This window comes from Colossoma macropomum, unplaced genomic scaffold, assembly GCF_904425465.1.
Source record: "Colossoma macropomum unplaced genomic scaffold, Colossoma_macropomum, whole genome shotgun sequence".
Lineage (NCBI taxonomy): Eukaryota > Metazoa > Chordata > Actinopteri > Characiformes > Serrasalmidae > Colossoma > Colossoma macropomum.
This window is the reverse complement of record NW_023494792.1, coordinates 40297785-40318044: the sequence shown is the minus strand read 5'-3', so window position 1 is coordinate 40318044 and position 20260 is coordinate 40297785. Positions and strand designations below refer to the sequence as shown.

At 37.8% G+C, this 20260-nt stretch overlaps 1 protein-coding gene across 3 annotated transcripts in view; it reads right to left on the bottom strand.

Moving 5' to 3' along the window:
* Positions 1 to 20260, bottom strand: part of syt1a (synaptotagmin Ia) — a 228141-nt gene that overhangs the window by 27817 nt on the left and 180064 nt on the right. For 2 of the 3 annotated variants that reach the window (XM_036577185.1, XM_036577184.1), the window contains 2 exons: positions 14317 to 14489; positions 5915 to 6040 (listed from right to left, as the gene is read on the bottom strand). In XM_036577185.1, coding sequence (XP_036433078.1) covers positions 5915 to 6040; positions 14317 to 14489 — 299 coding nt within the window. The remainder of the gene's footprint in view (positions 1 to 5914; positions 6041 to 14316; positions 14490 to 20260) is intronic. The other variant, XM_036577186.1, reaches the window with a different exon arrangement.

The window sequence follows — 20260 nt, the reverse complement described above, 5'->3', positions numbered from 1 at the left end:
GGAATACCACTGATTTCCCTGCATAGTTAAATGTTTGTCTGTAATACTGCTTTTCCATCATCAACATTGCATATAAAAACTCAGAAGACATGTGGAGGTTCACTGGTGGTTTTGGATAGTAAATAAAATACATTTACTACATTTGTGTTGTAGACATTGTGCCCCCTGGTTCCCTTCACCTCCACTGTAAAGAAATCTGAGTCATTAACCCCTTAAAATCCCAGACTAATTACATATTAAGGCTCAGTATTCAGTAACTTCAGGGATGTCAGTACAAACTAGCTGAGCTATTCTTAGGTTATAGAAGTGTGTAATAAAACTTTGGGCCCCTGGTGTCCATTTAATGGGTTAAGTTTCTAGTTTTTACAAATTAACCATTTCACATCAAATCACTCTGAGTGACTGTATTTACATCTCAACCATTAGATTATGCAGAAATTCTGAAAATCTGTGGAATTTGTCTTTAATCTTTTCATCTTCTTAGGATTATCCATGACTTTAGGAGTTGTCATTTAGATTTCACCACAGACAGATTAATGCTGTCAACCAGATTTCACCACAGATATCATGCTGTCAGCTAGCTTTCATCTGCTCCTCAGTGTGTATTAGACTTTCACCAGAACTGCTGTCATTTTCAGCACACACACATCCAGCTCGGCTGTCGACTTCATTCATGAAGCCATGAATGAGTTGTGACTGGTCAAAAGCCAAAACTGGACAAACCCTGAATATCTGATTATCTAAAAATAAGTGATGGAGCATGACATTTCCTCAATGTCAAGACAAAAGGCAGAGAGGTTTATTACAAAAAGTGAAAATGAGACGGTTTCTGTACATGTCATATGTACTTTGTTAGGGGTGTCAATGATAACACGTTAAGGCATTGTTATCATGGTTACATAAGTGATTAACATCACAATTGTTTTACCACAGTTAACTCATTTTTTAGTTTGACCCTTCCATCCATCTGAAGAAGTGCAGGCTGAACCTCTGCTTCAGCATGCTGCAAGGCACAAGGTGTAAGATCCTTTGGTGCCCCTGGACATTGGATTTATGATACCTCTTCTCTCTGAAATCTGAAAACCTGCATCTCTCTGTCACACATAGCACCTACTCATAGCTAGTACACTTAAGACCCTCCCACAGCTTGCTGGAGAGTTGACTTCATGCTTCACTAAATACTGAACTAACATTAGCTCTTCAGCTAAGGCCTACCCTCTTGGTGTCCCTAGACATTTGGTGCCCCTGGGCAGTCACCCAAGTCACCCATTTGGTAGATCCTGTCATGGCACGCTGTATGCTGCTATGATAGAATCCGTGATTGTAGCTCTCTGGTTCAAATACATCTTTTAAATGGCTTTTAAAGTGATAGTTTCAGCACCTTCAGCAGACTACACTGAACAGTGCTCGCAGGAGATCTGTGGATCAATCAATGAGCAGCAAACTAACAAAAGCACCAACAAAGTGGACACTTAAGAGCATCCACTGTAACAAGAATCCACAAGCTGTATGAATTAGAATCACAGAGTAATTTAATCATTAACCATATATATGAGATATGTGATATTTACACTTAGTGGTAGGAACATGCAGCCACTGTTGCTCTCACTACATGTTGATGATGAAAATTAGAAATTGTGTCCACATGTGATTTTTATGTTCAGGTTCATGTGAAAGCTGCGTTTACATGATGAAAGTAATGCTATTGAATTATTGACAGTAATGAATTCTGATGAAGTTTATTATATAGCTATAACAACATGTTCTAGTTTTATTTCTGGGTCAAATTTGAGCAGATAAAGTGATTAATCATGACTAACTACACAAAATAATATGATTTATTGTGATTAACTATCCCAATCATTTGAGTCTATATGCAATATAGCAAAGTTCTTTTCTAACTAGGGTATACAAATGCTGTGAACAGGTTGTATCTACTCTGCTAGAAAAACCAGCCTAGACCAGTGTGCCTGGTCACCAGCAAAACTAGCATATATTGTGTTTTGGATGCTGGTTTGCTGGTCAGCAGATAAGGAAGCTAATTAGCCAATCACTAACAAAAGCAGTATATGTTGTGTTTTGGATGCTGGTATGCTGACCAGCTAGACTAGCATCAGACCAGCATAGACCGAGCAGGGTAGGTAGTGTTAGCATATCTAATTGTTATTTGTATGATGGAGGTAGACAGTAGTGTTAGCACAGTTCGGACAGGCTTGTGTTTTTTGAGACTTAGACACAGGTAGGAGGCCAGGCCTGATGGGATTTTATCCATAATAACCTGTTCCCGGCTCTGCACGCCATCAAAGCATTTCACAACTCGAGGAGAGAGAAAGATGCAGCCGCATTTCTTGTTCTCAGCGGGTTAGCTGCACACAATTTGTCTACACCAGGTTGGGTGCTGTCAGCTGAAATGACTGGTAGCGAGAGAAATTTTAGGTGGAAACAACTTTTGGATGAAGACAATTTGTTTCTAATTTGGTGTGAAGCAAAAATGCTGAGGATATGAGCTGCTGAGATATCATGCTTGCTGTTAGCGAGCAAGTGGATTAAACCTCAAATATCCTGTCGCTGATCTATCTCATATTTCTTGCTCATTCAAATGCAGGACAAGCATGAAAAACTGACGATCCAATTAGTCAGTGTTGAGTATTGTAGAGCTACTGTCAATACACTGTTTATGTTATTTTAAACTATTTAGTTGCAGTTGAATTTTATTTTATGAAATAAAAAGCACTGTCTGGTTTAAACTGCAGTCAGCTGGCTCTGCTCTGTGAACAAAAATATCCCGAGGCCGACATGCATATTGTGTGTATATTTCTACACAGACGCTACAAGCAAACTAACATGTCTGCACATATAATTGATGTGACTGTTATTCGTCGAATGTGGCATTTGCATTTAACTCCAAACATCCAACTTCCAAACATTTATAGACCTGACTGCATATGTTTTTATTGTATTTATGTGCTGTTAGTAGCCTGGGTTTGGTGTGCTTAACTATTTGACTTTTAACTATTGAACACTGATTAAATAACTTGTTAATGTTTCATTGCTGATAATGTATTGAAAATATCCATTTCTTCCATTGCTTAGTTCATACCTCCTATCCTTTGTCTCCTGGCCTCAGGAGGTTAACCCACACTGCTGTTAATTCAGCTAGCATCAGTGTGACTTTTCCCCCATGTAGCATCTCTCATTGTTTCCTCTCTATACCCCACCTACCCTGCTCTACTGGGCTGGAAAAGCTAGATTACCTTTAAACAATGGCAAGGCTTAGTTGAGTCCTCCCTGTTGTGGCTCTATCTTCCTCTCCATCCCGCTTTCCTCATATCCCTCTCTGTAGGACTGCTTTATTGGGCTTAAACACATACACGGCAGAAATGCGGGTGGCTCCTGTGCTCTCTGGTGTGTTTTTTTAATGTGTGTGTCTGGTTTATTTGAGCTGAATCTGGGTCATGCTGATGTTGGCTGGGTGGTTTTGTGTCTGCTATGGCTGTGTTTGAGGCTCCAGCCTGTACAGAATAGGCCTATCACGATCATGAAATTTTAGCTGACGATTAATTGCCATAAAAGTAATTGCAATTACCAACTGAATTGTCTTTTTAGGTTTATTGTATGCAGCAAGCCAAACTGAGTGATTAGCCATCTTGTTTCCTAGCTGTTGATACATAGTAGCTCCCAACTGTAAAACGTTATTCACTGCTGCCCTCTAAAGGTGTTACTAACAAACACCGAATATACAAACATTACTCACTGCTGCCCTCTAAAGGTGTTATTAACGCACATCAAATAAACAAACATTCCTCACCGCCGCCCTCTAAAGGTGTTATTAACAAACACTGAATATAAAAACATTACTCAGTGCTGCCATATAAAGGTATTATTAACATCAAATAAACAAACATTACTCAATGCCGCCCTCTAAAGGTGTTATTAACAAACACTGAATATAAAAACATTACTCAGTGCTGCCATATAAAGGTATTATTAACATCAAATAAACAAACATTACTCACTGCTGCTCTCTAACGGTGTTATTAACAAACATCAAATAAACAAACATTACTCATGGTGTTGGAGCACCAGTCAGAAGTTAGAACAAGTTAAAATATTTCAAACTGCTATATTATTATTATTATTATTATTATTATTATTATTATTATTATTAATTATGCAATTATGTCAAATGAACAAACTATTTATTAACATAATTCTGTAATATAAATAAAATGTATTCTAAAACTGCTGTAATTTTTAAAGATTAACTTTTACAGCACTAGAAACTGGGGTGACAGATGACAAGTAAGCTATGAAGGAAAGACCGCAGGGTCTGCAATTTCAACTAAACACTGACAGTTTTTGTGTTATAAGAGTATATCCAGCTGCCATTTTGGTTACATTAAGAAAAAAAGGAAGAAAGATGGAATCAGAGCTTCTAGAAGCTTAAATATAGTGTGTGTGACTTCACACTTAGTGTGTGTGTGTGTGTGTGTGTGTGTGTGTTTGTGTGATGGCTGGGAGTAGATAATCTGACTCTGTCAGGTTTGTTTATGGAGGTTAGCTGCTGGTGGAGTTGCTCCACTTTCACGCACTGCCTCAATTATCTGCCAGCTAACATCTGCCAAGAGGATATTTATCAGCTCCTCAACCCAGAGAGAGAGAGAGAGAGAGAGAGAGAGAGAGAGAGAGAGAGAGAGAGTGAGAGAGAGGTGGGGAGACAAAATGAGAAAGGGAAGAAAGTGAGAAACAGAGAGAGAGACAGAGAGAGAGAGCAAAGAAAGAAAGAGGGAGAAAGAGAAAAGAGCAGAGAGGGGTAAGAAAGTCAGAGAGAGAGAGAGAAAAGAGAGAGAAAGACAGCATAAGAGCGAGAGAGTAATAGGAAATCTGAGTTGATCCTTCACTTTATTGAGTGCTCCTGACTCAGTCACTGATATTGCTGACTGATATTGCGCTGACACTGATGGAGTTTAGAAAGAACGTGAGATGTTCTGCATGCCCTCTTTTGGAGGTGCATGATTTAAATGAAAAAAAGTTGGAAGCACAGACTTGAATGTAAATGTAATACCCAGCTATGTAATTAATCATACAATAATGTAGTGACATATAGACATTTAAATATAATTATGTCAGTTAAGTCAATGTAAATCATATGTAATTAACTGTATGTGGAGGAAATAAAACAGTGATCAAATTAAGAAGTTTAGAGAAATATAGAGTATTAAATTCTCCCCCTTACTCCAAATGTACTCGATCAGCCAAAACATGTTTTGTGTCTGAAATTTACTTCTTTTGTTTTGTATTGGAGCTACAAGGCTGATGTAGCTATATGGTTTTGTTCAATTCCCATCCCATGACCTATGTCTCCCCCTGTTACACAGTGCTATCAAGCTGTGAGGGAGAAGGCCCTGAGACACGTGAAGCACCACCACATCTTTTCAATTGCTGATAACTCAACACGCTAGAAGGAGAATGCTAACTGCTAAATCTATCAAGTTAGCTTCAGCAGCTCTCTCTTTCATTGGCTCATGTTGCACTGAATATACTGTTATTTGAATGTCATACAGGGTCAGAAACCACATAAGTCCGTCTATTTGAGCTTACTTCACTACTCAACATAGTTTGAGGCGAGTGTGTGATGGCATGCAGTTAGCGCTATGATAATAAGCTTCCATTACTTGTTAGCTACATTAGCCCAGTAGCTCCAGTGCCAAACTAAAGAAGCACACTTCAGACAGACATCTCAGAATACTTGACCAAACACTGAACAAAACAGTAACGTTAAAACCAGTTATGCTGGACACTTTAGACACAAAAAAGCAAAATGACTATACTCACAAAAATTACTTTATTCTGTTAACTCTCACAAACATCTCTCACAACACACAGTGAAAAACGCTCCAGAAAACAACCTTACCGTGTTCTCGGTGAAATTGTAATCCAAGGAATACTGTAATTTGCCTAGTTTTTCCTGCTCCTTAGGCTCCGCCTCCTTCTCGTTCTCCGTCAACCCTGTTTCCACTTCATCTTCGTCCTTCAGGGCCTGAAGGAGACACCCAGCCAACAGTCAGTCCGGCCACAGCTGATCGCCAGCCTGCTGCCCGGAACCAGCCTGCTTGCAATGTAGGGGGCCAAGCACTAAAAACACCACAGCGGTTAACACCAGGACATGCTCGGTGATGGATTTAGCCTTGGGCTGTGAAACCCCACCCCATCCCCAGTGTCAGTCTGTGGGTCCCTAAACTACTCAAAGTGGAAGTAAGTTGGGGGGGTGGGGTGGGGGGAGGGCAGATCAAATGTTGTGCTAGAGGTTGAGTGTAATGCAGTGTAATACAAAAGACATTCCACCAGTAGAGCTTTTTGTCCTAGTATAAATTCTCAAAGTATACATGGACGGAACATTACAAATTATTAATTGTTGTTAAGATTAAAATCTTATGTCTCATTATATGATTTGGTTGAAGTATGTGTCTTATAGTGGTGAAAACATTAACTTGTGTTATTATCATATTTTAAGTAATAACAATTATTATACACAGTTCATTTACACTGACATTATGTTCGAAGAATTTGCAGTGAAAAGAACTGCTGCTCAGTAATGTCTTCCAGGTTTGTCAAGTTGTGCACTCCCAAGAGAGTCCAAAATGAATGGGGACCCATAAGGCTTTTGTAAAAAAATATATAAATTGTAAATTGCTATACATTCTTATACAGTCACTCCTTTTCTCAGTACTGATTAGTATGAAATATTTTAACCCTGCTGTCACAATTTAAAGCTGCTCAACTCTAGATGTAGGACTTTTATACAGTGTCCTATGCACATTAATGTCAGTAAGTGTGAAACACTTTACAAGCCAATGAGCTGAGAAGCAGTAATGCTAGCCAACCAGTCAGCGCACAGTAGCAGTAATGCCAGCAAACCAATCACCCCTATATCCCTAGTGTTATACAGTAGAGTATTTGGTATAATGGTAGGAATAGGAAGTGGCCAGGCTCCCATTAAACTGCTTCTAATATGTACCTCAGTGTGCACAACCCTGTTTCTGAAACCTGTTTACCCTGCATTAAGTCACACTAGAGGACTGGCAACATGTAGCGTGGTCCGATGAGTCAGGGTACCAATTGTTTCAGGCCAATGGTAGGGTTTGTGTGTGGCACAGACCCCATGAAGACATGGACCCCAGTTGTCAACAAGGCACTGTGCAGGCTGGTGGGTCCAAACTGATGTGGGGTGTGTTCTCATGGCATGGGTTGGGTCCACTGGTCTGTCTAATCACGTCATTGACCAGTGACCGCTGTGTTTCACTGCTTGGCAACCATTCGCAGCCCTTCACGATCAACAGAAAAATGCTTAATTCTAACAGCTTAGCCAAAAGAAACGTAATTTTGCCCACAGGGTAAATACGTTTTGAAAGGGTTAAAAGGGTTGTGGGCAATAAACTAAGCCTTAAGCCTCACAGGAACAGTAAAACTTTTGATGTAAAGAAATAATGGTTTATGTTTTCACCATTAAAGGACACATATAGCATCAAAACTATACAGAATTTGAACCTAAAACAATGACTGTATGTATATTTTTAACATTCTGTACAAATATTCTTCAAAAAATTTATGGCTGGACAAAAAAGTACTCTCTTGGTAGAACATCTCACAAGCAGTTTTAGGGAGTTTTGGGGAGTAGGGACAGATGTTTTAGAAGTGTATCAGAATTCTCTTGATGGTATATTAATGTCTAGCATCAACCAAGTGTGTGTGTGTGTGTGGAGGGGGTGTTGGGTGATATGTGTGTCCCTGTCTATCCTGAAGTAGTGCCGTGGCTGTGCTGTGTCTTATGAGAGTTGAATCAATCGTCATTAGAAAGCATGCTGTTGATGAGGCAAACGCAGCTTATCGGTTCATTCAAGTGTGAAAAAGTCGCCGTCAAGAAAAGAAAAGGTCAGTCTGGCTCATCAGTAAACATGCAGGGCATTCTCATTTCCCCCAGAACAGTGCTGTAATCTGCTAAACCCCCTCAAAATTTCACTGGCTGGCCATGATGATGACCGCCACGCTCATGGAAGCGTTATATATGCATCATGCCAGCAGAAGGTGGTGAAAAGAAAAATAAAGATATACAAAACAAACAGGGCTGGTATAACAAACATGGGGCTGTCCTGTCGGCTGTCGGGTTAATCTCTGTGAGAGCGAAAGGCTGAACGAAATTGATTTCTTTTCTTTCCGGTATCATTCTGCAGTCATGTTGACCTTGTACTCGGGCTAATTAAGATTTTCCTGGGATTTTCCTGCTGCTGTCAGTAGTACAAACCAAACTTTAAGCCAAGTGTGAATGTTAGATTTTTCTCATTTTATCAGTCTGCATGTATAATTTGGAACTTAGGAATGAGACTGCTACTGGTTTTAATGATAAAACCCAATGGAAATCAAACTGATTCAAATATTCCAGGGTCCCATATCATGGGAAACCAAACTCTCCTCATGTTTTAAGTTTCAAAACATTCCCTGGTTCATATATAGAAAATATGCTGCAAAAACAGCCCATTTTGAATTCACTGTTTTTGGGACATCACAAAAAAACTGTGTATTTATATATATAATCAATATCTATATATTAATCTTATAGCAGTTTAGCTCCACCTACTTCTGCTGTTCAAGTTATAAAGAGTGTTTCTGCCAAGACTGCTTTTTAAATGAGGCACAATACAAGACGGAACAGAGCTCATTTACATATATAAGTTTGAAAGGCACAGTAACAAAACAGCTTGGAAAATGGTCATGTAAAAATGAATTATGACTGATTTTGGTAGATAAATGTACACAACCAAGGGGAAAAATAAAATACATGAAAAATGCAATAATTCAATAATCTAATGACCGTGCACCAAATGCAAGTGCAACACTTGTCATGTTGATATATGCACATTTTACAAATATGTTCTCTTGCTGCATTTCAAGTTTACATGGTAATTTGGTACTGTGCAAAGGTCAAAGACCACCCCTCATTCATTACAAAATAGCCATTAGGTACAAGTTATTCATATTTCCGCATCAGAAAAAAGCAGAAAATATTTATTTAACAGACTAAATATAATATCAGATTTTTCATATATGGTTTATTCTGCTTAAACTGCAGTTGATGTCTTGGTATTTAGTAAAACATCAGTATATGTCAGTGTAATATCTGAGGTGAAATGATGTGTGTTTGCACAGATAGTTTCAGTATATTTTCACAATACTGTGATAATTTAGCTCATTTATCTCATTTTCATATCATCCCATCCCTATTAGGAAAATAAACTATTTTTGTAACCTTTTCTTTACTACAGTTTGCAAAGCATGAGAGTTGTTGCTATGGCAACAAGAACATCACCGATGGTCACATGTCAGTTAGCAGCTCTGATTTACTGTTTGCAGCAGATTCATGATGGCATATTCATGAAGTTAATTAAATGTAATAAGTCCAGGAAAATCTTGATTAGTTTCCTTTTAACAAGTGTAGACTCATTTACATATTATGTATCAAATCAGTGTAAAATTATGTCCCGAAACTCGCAAGCCTTTTATTTTTCAAGCATTGGGGACAGTAATCAAAAACACCATCAACACTGCAAAAATGATAACTTGGCAAGTGAATCATCTTAATTCTAGTCAATATATCTAATATTTCTCATTATGAGATTAGCGTAAAAATATCATAAGAATCAATGTATTACCGGACATATTTTACTTGGTTTGGTTTGGTTTATTGTACTAGGAGATCATTTTCAAGAAATAATGCTTAAAGCAATCAAAATGATCTTTCATTAGACCCTCTTTTGCATCATTTTGGAGGTGAAGACATTCCCATACTAGGAGCTGTGGATATCTATGGGAAAAGTGAATGGAGTTTTTAAAAATCCCCTCTATCTGTGGTAAACAATATGTTCCAAATTTGATACGTTTTGTCCTGTGTACATTTTTCCATCATATGTTACTGGATCCGATAGAGATTGAGTATGATCAATTTTTGACTCAAAATATAAATATTGTTACATGCAAGCTAACACTGTTGCAAACTGATGTGAAAGCAAGAATGGCAACCTCACCAAAATACCCTGCATAGTGTGGTAGTTGGCAGTTTTGGGCTACAGTTTGAGTAGTTGGTGTTATATAACAGTGTTGTAATTGAGTATTGTAGGTCAACTGGCTGCAATCAGATTGGTTACAAATATACATGTTCAGTGCATTTCCAATGTATAATTGTAGTAGTAGACTTACTTTCACATGACATTGAACAGGAGTGTTAGCTTGCTTGTAGCATGTATATAGCGATATTATCATTTTGACTCCTTGCATTACAAAGAATCCAATATCATTCAGAAGAAGAGCATGCAGAGAACAAAACATATCAGGTATGGAACATTAGTGTTCATTACAGAACGATTTTTGAGGACACTGTACATTTTTCCCATAGAGAAAAACAGCTTAGATCTGGAGTCCCTTGTGTGGGCCTAAGGAAGTTTTACTAGATAAAATGAATATGTTAAATGATCTTACAATATTCTTCCAATAGTCTCAGAAGGAAAATATTAGACATGTTGACTAGATTTACAATGATTTCACTTTGTCAAAATCTTTTGCAGTGATAGTCCTAGAAAGCTAATTAATGTAAATGGCAGTCCGCATAGATGGTGTACCAGAGGAAAGTGAAAGCTTTCGAGTTTCAGGATGGTCAAAGTGTGCTAAATTTAGTGTAGAATTAAATAAAATAAAAATATGCTCACTTAATGAAGAGGTAGAAATGATTAAGGCCAGAATATTCTGTTCATTCAAACAATTCTAGCTGATCATCTGCTGTCTTTTGTGATCGCATGTGATCTTCCGGTGGAGGTGACCTTTCAGACCGCTTGACAAGAGGGGCGAATTGAAAAGCGTGTCTTGAGGATTTTGAAAGATCAGGCTGGTCACTGCGACTCAAAAAACGCTTTTTGCATAATTTGTACAGCTAATGAGTCGAGTGGTATTTTCCCGCCAGACATTTGTCAGAGTCAAAAGTTCAAGTGGGCCAAATGAGGGCTGCTTTGGCGCTCAAGGCGGTGGTATGAAGCACACGTATAAATAATAACTAAACCTTCTCTTTGACGTCCTCCTCAAAGAGTTCGCCGACAGTCTGGCAGCTTAATCATCCTACGACAATCCATTTTTCATCACAAATACACTTGAAAGGAGAAATCAGTGTGGTTCAGCCTTGTCAAAGCGTACCCAAGTGCTTTTTTCTTTTCAATTCATTCATATATATAGAGATATATATGTGCATACACCAGGGTTACACACATATATAGTGTAGATATACATGTACTGTATGCATAGTTACATATATTGTTCTCTACAGGAGTAAGTTTGTTGTCAAGAGGCTAGAAAAAACGTCATTGCAGCAGGCTAAAGAAGATCCAACAGCAATTAGGAACCTACCGCCAGTGCCAATCCCGAAAAGTCATCAGACAAAACATAGATAAGGAGGACATAGAAGGAAGAAACACAAATTAAAACAACCACACACAGAGGCCACCACATGTGTCTGGGCACACCAGGAGAAATGACCGCTGGGAGGCTTAAAGCTCCATTTTGATCCCTTTATCTTTAACATAAAACGACTTTTTGTACAGGTTTTGACTGAGCGTGTGATGATTAAAGGTATACTCCAGCAATCCTTTAACCAAATCTATATCTGCTGCATTAAGACTCAATTTAAATAGAAGCCAATGGGCAGCTGCTGAATTCTGTGAATAAACAATCTAAATATGTGACTGTACAAAGTGAATTTGAAACTATAGTACTGGAAAATGTCTTACCAAGGACATAACAAAGATGTTACCAGTTCTGTCAGTTGGATAAATTTTAATATATAATATACAACACTTGAGCAAGAAAAAAAAGTAGTTCCGGTTACTTTCACTTTTCTTTAAGTTTTCTCATATTCATAGTGAAAACTCCTTCTATGTCACAATGCTGCAAACAACCTACCACAAATTCCTCTCTCTGGAAAACTGTCCCATCTCTAAAAGAACCAGTTATACAGTACAGTTGCAACAGACAGAGATTCGGTTGAAAATGCTGGAGTATTTCTTTACCTGGTGTAATTTGTAGTGGTTCCTTCCCTGTTCAAAATTCCATGTAGAATGTGTGCATTAGTTATTAGCATTAGTACCTACAGCAGATGGCTAAATTGCAACAGATGCTTGAAGTCAATGTTAGCATGGATGGCTAATGTTAGCATCGATCCTCAGTCTTTGGTAAAAAGTAATACAAAATAATGCATTATTGTATAATATGTTACAATACATAAAGCAACATATTTCTGTCACAATGCTAAGTAGGATAACAACATTTTCTTCACAAATATGGATTTTACATGGGATCAGACCTAGCAAACATATTGAACAATACGGTAGTACTATTGGGATGTGATTAGTTTTACATGGTGGTGGGGTAATGTAATTTTGCCAAAGTACGTCTGTAATGTTTATGACCAATTTGCATGGGATATAAATTACAGAGCTGGGATTGGCTACTCAGTTTACGCAGTGCCGCCACACGAGAAAGTTCCAAACACAATATGTTCAGTTGTCCAAACATTAATTCAGTCATAATTTCATTTATCATCTACATAGCTGTTTCAGGCTGATGCAGTGTGTCATTAACTTGGGCTAACATCAGTTTTACGAGTTTTAATTTTTAGAGTTGTGCACTTCAAAAATTCATCTATATTTGATGATGTATACAGAGATCACAAGTAAATGCCTAGATTTATTACTATGTTTTGTTTCTCAGAACAGGATTAATATAATCCTGGGTTATTTATTTGGTTCGTTTTTATAGCTTGAGATTAATATAAACTGGGGTTATTTTTACAGCATAGGATTTTTTCTATGTTTCATTCTATAGCATGAAAAAATATAACTGGGTTAATCCTGTGTTTTGATTTATAGCACATGATTAATATAATCTGAGTTTTTTTTCTACGGTTCATATTATAACATGGGATTAATATAGACTAGGGTTACTTCTGTGGTTCATTTTAATAGCATGGGATTAATATAAAGTGGGATTATTTCGATAGTTCATTTAATAACATGGGATTAATATAACCTGGGGTTATTTCTAAGGTTTGTTTTACAGCATTGTTTACTTCACACTTTGTGTTATAGCACAGGAAAAATATGACCTGTCAGTATTTCTATTGCTTGTTTTATAGCATGGATTTAATATAATCTGGGGTTGTTCCTGTGATTACTGACATGATGGGACTAAAATCACTGACAAACACCACTAGTAATTAGGTTACCCCACACCCCAAGTAAAATTAATTCAGTCCAAATAGTACAAGACTCAAAGATAGTGCAACTCTGTAAAATAACACTTTCACAGTATGTACTATTGAATAAATAAATATGCAGTTATTATCATATCTGGTACAAATATTGTGTATTAAAGTATATAGTAACTACCAGGTACATACAGCAGTGTATGATGCTGCAATGATTCTTGACGAATACTTTGTGCACATAACTAATGTGAGAAATAACAGGTAATTCTGAGTAATCATTGCATCATAGCACCAAGTAAAGCACCACCCTAGTGTGTGCTTTAAGAGGCTGTGTCTATAATTCAGTATGTGTGCTGGGCTGAAAGTCAGTGTCATTACATGGCAAATTAAGGCGACTTTGTCAATTATTCTGTTAGAAGAGTGTAGTGTGTTATAATGCAATTAGTATGCAAACCAGGGTCAGAGTGTCAGTGTTGGATGTAATTTGCGGTTGCGTCTGAAAAAAGGAGGAGGTGCGTTACTGCCCTCACTCCCCTGTTTTTAATTAGCCACCGTCATTTCTCTGGGTTGATACCACTTTATAGCACAGCATAATCATATGCAGCACTACTAAAAAAGAAAAAAAAAAAGCTAAACAAAGAACATAACAAAACACAAAAACATGTACATTTAGCTATTAGCAACAGAAAGCAGAGTCTGTACGCTTTTGTGTCGTTTTTACCCTGCCAGGTTTTCAATCCTGTAATTAAAGTCAGCAGTCAAGCAACAGCGTTAACAAAAGACATTTTAAAGAGATTTTTCTTTCTTTCTTGAGTTCTTTCTTGTCAATCTAGACCTAATTGCTATTTCAAGACAATAACTACGTTACACAACACAAACAGTAATAGCATAGTGCTGCAAGACAGTGATAGAAATGCTAGAATAGAATCATCAGCAACTTCATGCATTTGGTGGTGATTAAACCAAAAAGGCAAGACTATAAAGTCTAGATGCATAGTAAAAAAAAGAGTTTTTACCTCGGTTTTGGCCCCGTCTATGACGTCCTTCATGTTAATGGCATTCTTGCCCTTGTCTTTGCCCTTTTTCTTGTTCTTCTTCTTGAATATCCACTTTTTGCAGATGCAGAAGCAACAGGACACGACTAGCACGACGGCCACAAATGCAATAGCCACAATGGCCCATGATGGCACTGCAATAGAGGAAAGAAAAAGACACAGCTGTTAGCATTAGCGGTAAATAACCACTGCAAAGAGCTGGGATGAAATGGCTGCCATGGCTAGTGTCACATAACCTGACAATTTCAACAAGTTGCTTTTTTTGCTCCCATTTGCTTGGGATACCTAGAATTAGCATACAGCAACTAGCATGCTACATGCTATTATGAATAAGTGACATCATATTATTTTCTTGGAGAGTTTTCTTCCTGAGCTGCTTGCCTGGGATGGCAGTTTAGGATGGCAGAATACAGCTCAGTTTTAAGTGTAGAAAGCCTTAGCATTAAGCAGCTAGCATTGGAGTCTGAGCCAAAATGTCTGCCACTATTAATACCTGTCTATTATTTTCTTTGAGAGTTCTCTTATTGAACTTATTGTGCTGTGTCATTTTCCAGCTTTGGGATGTGTTGACACTTGGCACATTTGATGCTAGTTGCCCATGCTAATTGCTTAAAGACTTAGTATTAAGCAGCTAGCATTGGAGTCTGAGTCAAAATGTCTGCGGTTAGGAATATCTGTTTATTATTTTCTATTAGTTTTCCTATTGAACTTATTGTATTGTGTTTTTGCCAGTTTTAGGGTGGCACATTTGGTTTAATTAAAATGAACTCTCGTGTTAGTGTTTTAGTGTGGTTCCTTAAAACAAGTGAGAACACTGACTTTCAAACCCTAGAGCACCAAATAAGTGGACTAAGAGCCCCACTGAGCTCCACATGAACTCTGGTGCAGTTTGTTTGAAGTATGAACACAAAATGGACCAAGATGTAAACGGACTACACGGAATAAGCCATCATCTTCTCTCTGCAGACCTTCTTTGATACCCACAACAGACGAATTGTGGATGCTTTTTGACATATGCATACATTTTATTCATCTATTCAGGAGTTCTGAATTCAAAACTGAGTAAAATAATCCAGACATATGAAAACATACATGATTTACATATTAATGTGCTAAGTTTTCACTATAAAAGCAGTAATCCACTCGAGGCTGTATATTACAGTGATTTTACTCCGCTTTCTCCCACCTTGTGGGAAAACCACTAAGCCTCTGCTTTAGAACATGATTAGACAAAGATAAAACAAGACAAGCATAAAATCTATGTGCTCTATTTGACTATTGTTTACATCTTTTGGTTCAATGTTAAATATGTCAGTGCGAACGTTAAACGGATAAAAAATAAAATGCCACAATATATCATTTTCTGCCTTGGTCCAGACCACAGGAACCGAACTGCAGATAGAAATAAATGCATCCTTATGTTACTAAGCATTAAAGGCTGAATGCTGAACAAATTATTACAGTTTCTTCCTGGAATGCTTTATTTGCTTGTGTTTGCCTATGATACAATTTAGAATGGTAAATGCAGTTAACGTGTCTGAAGTCTTACCCTGTTCAGTTTATCTGTACAAAATGTTAGCATTAGCATTAAGCAACTAGCAACTAGCTGAGGCAATAAAATGGCTGTCATTATGAATGTTACAAGGCCTGACATTATTTCGGTGCAGTTTTCTTTCCTGTGCTGCTTAATTTGCTTGTTTTTAGCATTCATTTCATGCTGGTCAGAACTGGTTTATGCTTTTTTTTTATGGTTTGTTGCTGGTTTAGCTGGTCACCCAACATGGTCATGCTGGTTGACCAGTATACCAGCATCCAAAACACAATATATGCTTGTTTTTCTGGTGACCAGGCATGCTGGTCAATGCTGTTTTTTTTTCAAGAAAGGATTATTAATATGTCATCAGGCACCATGTTTATTCGCTGGTGTTTGATTGAGATCCCATTTTTTAGCTGTATTCTGTTTGGTCATCTGCTCGAAGTGTTCACCTTAACCTTGATGTGATTAGCATTGGAGTCTAAGCCTATGTGAACATACGACAAGGCTGCACATTATGTTCTTAGTGAGTTTTCTTCCTAAGCTTCATCATTTGTGCTTTTTTGGTGCCGGATCACTATTGTGAACACATTCTAAGATCCCAAAGGAAACAGCATCTGTCTGCATCTAACAGCGCTTTGATCAATTGAAAGAGAACATGTTGCTGTCTAGACATGGAAGCTTAATGATCTCAACTCAAACAGAGACGTTTAAACACTCAAGTGAGCGCCCTCAGCCAATTTAGTGTGAGTAACAAATGCTGGCATTCTAGACTCACCTCGCAAAGGCACAAACCTTTCAGGAGCCTGACACTGTTGTGCCAATCACCAGCGGCAGAGGATTTATTTAATCAGCGAAGAAGGTGTTTGTCTTAAATAAGTATTTCCTTTTAAGCCAAGCGACTGTCCACTGTTTCTCTCCAGGGTTTTTGGTCATGACTCAGTCCCTCCAGTTAAATTTGGTCAAAACAAATGAGGCTCACACAGAGAAGCCTCCACACCCTCCGAGCTTTAAGCATGTCTTTTTATAAAAGCTGCTCTTTCCAGCTGTGATTGGACCAGATACCAAATTAAAGTGATTCTGGATAACTTTATTTTTCATGATATAGTCTGCCTAGAGTACTGCAGCTCCGCAAGCATAAACAAAGTAAAAATAATAAAATATATAAATAAAATTAATGACAACAATAATAATAACTGCACTGTTAATTCCAGGATTGACAAGCATTACAGCAGCTGCTTTCTGTAAATTACTACCACTGTATTTTTCAATCAGTAAACTTGCTGCCAGAAAGGATTATTTTTCACCCTTTTTCATTTTTGTATGGGTATTTTGGAACATTGCCTATATACAGCATACTACAACCATATTAACTAAGCACAAACATGCAACATATGCACTAACTGCATGCCTTAATTTTATTTTAACAAGTCTATTTAGCTCTTTGAGACGCTGAGGACTATGCAAACCCATTCCTAAGGAGAAAAAAAGCCCGCATTATTCAAACTTTTGAAATATTTTGTCAGAATTGTGACTTATTGTGTCAAAATAATGACTAATTTTCTCAAAATTCTGGTTTATTCTGCCAAAATTTTGACTTCTTTTCTCAAAAATGTGACTTATTTACTTAAGATTTTGACTTAGTGTTGATGATTTATGCTGCAAGTTTGACTTCTCGTCTTTAAATATTGCCTTGCATGAAAAAAATATTGGCTTAGCACTCACCATGTTAATCCAGCTTTGACAAGTAGGGTGCATTTTTCCCCTTAACCTTCAGGGACCAGGTGAGAAAATTCACTGGTAAGCTAAGTGGCTAACAATTATCATGATAGATAGATAGATAGATAGATATGCTTGGATAGCATATAACTGTGATACATGACATTCTACTGTCAGACTTGGAATTGTAGATGATACACAAGTTTACGAGATGTGATATATAACACGACCTTTCACCTTTTACACAAATGAAACATGCTTTTTAACACAACAAATTCTCCAGACTTCCATGCCTTCTTTTTTCCGTGTGTCAGGCGTATCTATGAACAGAGTTTAATCACATTTTCTAGTTAACCATCCAGTATGTACAACTTTCTGATGAGCACCTGAAAGCAGCATAAATGTTAACCACTTAGTTTCCCAGTAATCGTATTTTTTTATACCTGGTTCACGTAGGAATAGAAATTGTTTCCATCATTTTCGGTATGATATACAAACACACACACACACACACAAACACACACATTATCTATGTTATCCTTCTGGGTTGCAGGGGGTGCTGGAGCCAGAAGGCGGAAGGCCGCCAGGTCGCCAGTCCATCACAGGGCAGTATGATACACAGGCAGAAAATACATACAAACTCAGGTTTGAGTGGAACTCAGGAAAGCACTTTATTTTTTTTTCATGTTACCCTTCAAGGCTTTTTTTCAGGTCTTTTCTTTTATTGTACACAGCACAATTGTGTCAGTTGTCCACAGTGGATCACTCAAGTATTTCAAACAAATGTCTTCAGTTTGAGTCAGTAGCTCTGTTTGAGTCTGAGTGATGTTAAACATGCATACACACACAATACAATACATCTCTCCAGAAAGTTCAGATACAGACTTTAAAGCATCATCAAACACCTAAGTTCATATACACACGATATAAAGTTCTTACCCAGAGCTTGTCATTCTCTGTACTGATACAGAACCTCCTACACAGCCTTACTGTCTCCATACAGAGAGAAAGAAAGACCAAGACTAGGTGTGAGTGCTTTTGATGAGAATCTTCATGCCCTTGAGGGCTTCTGTAGGAATGAGCTTCCATAGAGGCCCAAGCATTCCTAGTTTTATATATTTTGTGGCATTCACTATTATTGTTTTTATGTATTGTATGTATTTGTGTATTGTATCTGGCTTCATGCTGTGGATTTATCAAGTTTTGTGAGATGCAGTACATTCCAAAGTCACTAAAGCCCAAGGCAATACGGCACTAAAGTATTCTGACTTGACTGACTGGATATATGCATCTGTTTTTCTGCTAATTAAGTAACAAAACATTATAATCACACATAAAAGCCGTGAAACGAGTTTCTCACCAGAGTGAGCAGGAAGTTTGTGTCTATAGGCTGAGTTTTAGGGTACTTGATGGTCTTTTTTGGGATCTGTCTCAGACTAAATACAGCTTACAGCTTTAGCGCTTGCTGTCAGTGAGAGACAAGCTGCTGTCCTCCTCTGCACGCAGACAGGAAGAATAACAGCCTGCTGCCGAGCGCAGGGGAGACGCGTCCAGAACAATGGAGCTAAAAGCAGCCGTACTGCACGCATCAGCAGACCGCACACATCACATGCTCCCCCGGCGCACATGTGCCCGAATTAATTGGGCAACAGATGCATTGGAAGATTCCTCGATTCAGAGAGGCGTACAGTAATTACAGCTTCTGCAGCTTCTCCAAAACAACAAACACCTGGCAACCCACGTCGCATCTTTACAGTGAAGTGGACAGGCAAATTTTTCCAGAAGAAACAGGACAAATTTACCCCAAGTTTTGTTTTTGATGCACTTCAGAGCAGCAAAGAGCAGGATCTGGGCCCAGATTCACAAAAGTGTCAAACATTTTTTTTTTAAATGATTTTTTTTTTTAAGCTTTAGACTTAAGAATAAAAGTAAATTACCTTTGATTTTCTTACTATCTTTCGTACTTTTTCCCTTTTAAGAATAACCACTAATACCACAAGTACAATCTGCTCATACCACATCCTGATGTTCATTAAAGTGTTGATATGGTTTTACAGGACAGTACGACTTACTATAAAAATGAACTAAAGTTCATAGTGTAGCTGAACACAGCAGACAGCCGCTATAGAGAACAGCTGTTGTCCGAAATTCATCCATTCGCATGTCAAGCAGGAGCCACAGATAACGTTCATGATTTCTGTTGTTTTTACTTATTTAAATAAGTAGTAATCTTGCATTTTCAACCAAAAGATACATGTTTATGAATAGAAAGGGATATTTCTGAAGGGGAGTTGGATTCTGCTGGGGTTGGAACAGCTGCCTGCTGTGTTCAGCTACACAGTGAAGTTTTGCTCATTTCTATTGCTCACAGTAAGTCTTACTGTTCCTAAACCACAACAAGAAGTCTGTACAACCTTAATGAAGACCTGGATGTGTTTTGAGTGGGCTGAGAGAAGTTTTGTTGATATATTTACAGAAAGGATTTGGGTGACTATTGACTTCTAGTGTTTGTTAGCAATGTTAGCCTTCTTGTCAAGCTGTTCCTTTAATGGATGTCAAAAGGTTATATGATACATAGTGTCATAGCCCAATTAAAAAAAAACTTTCTTAATTAAGTTTTACTTAAGAGATCACTTGAGAACTTTACGTCTA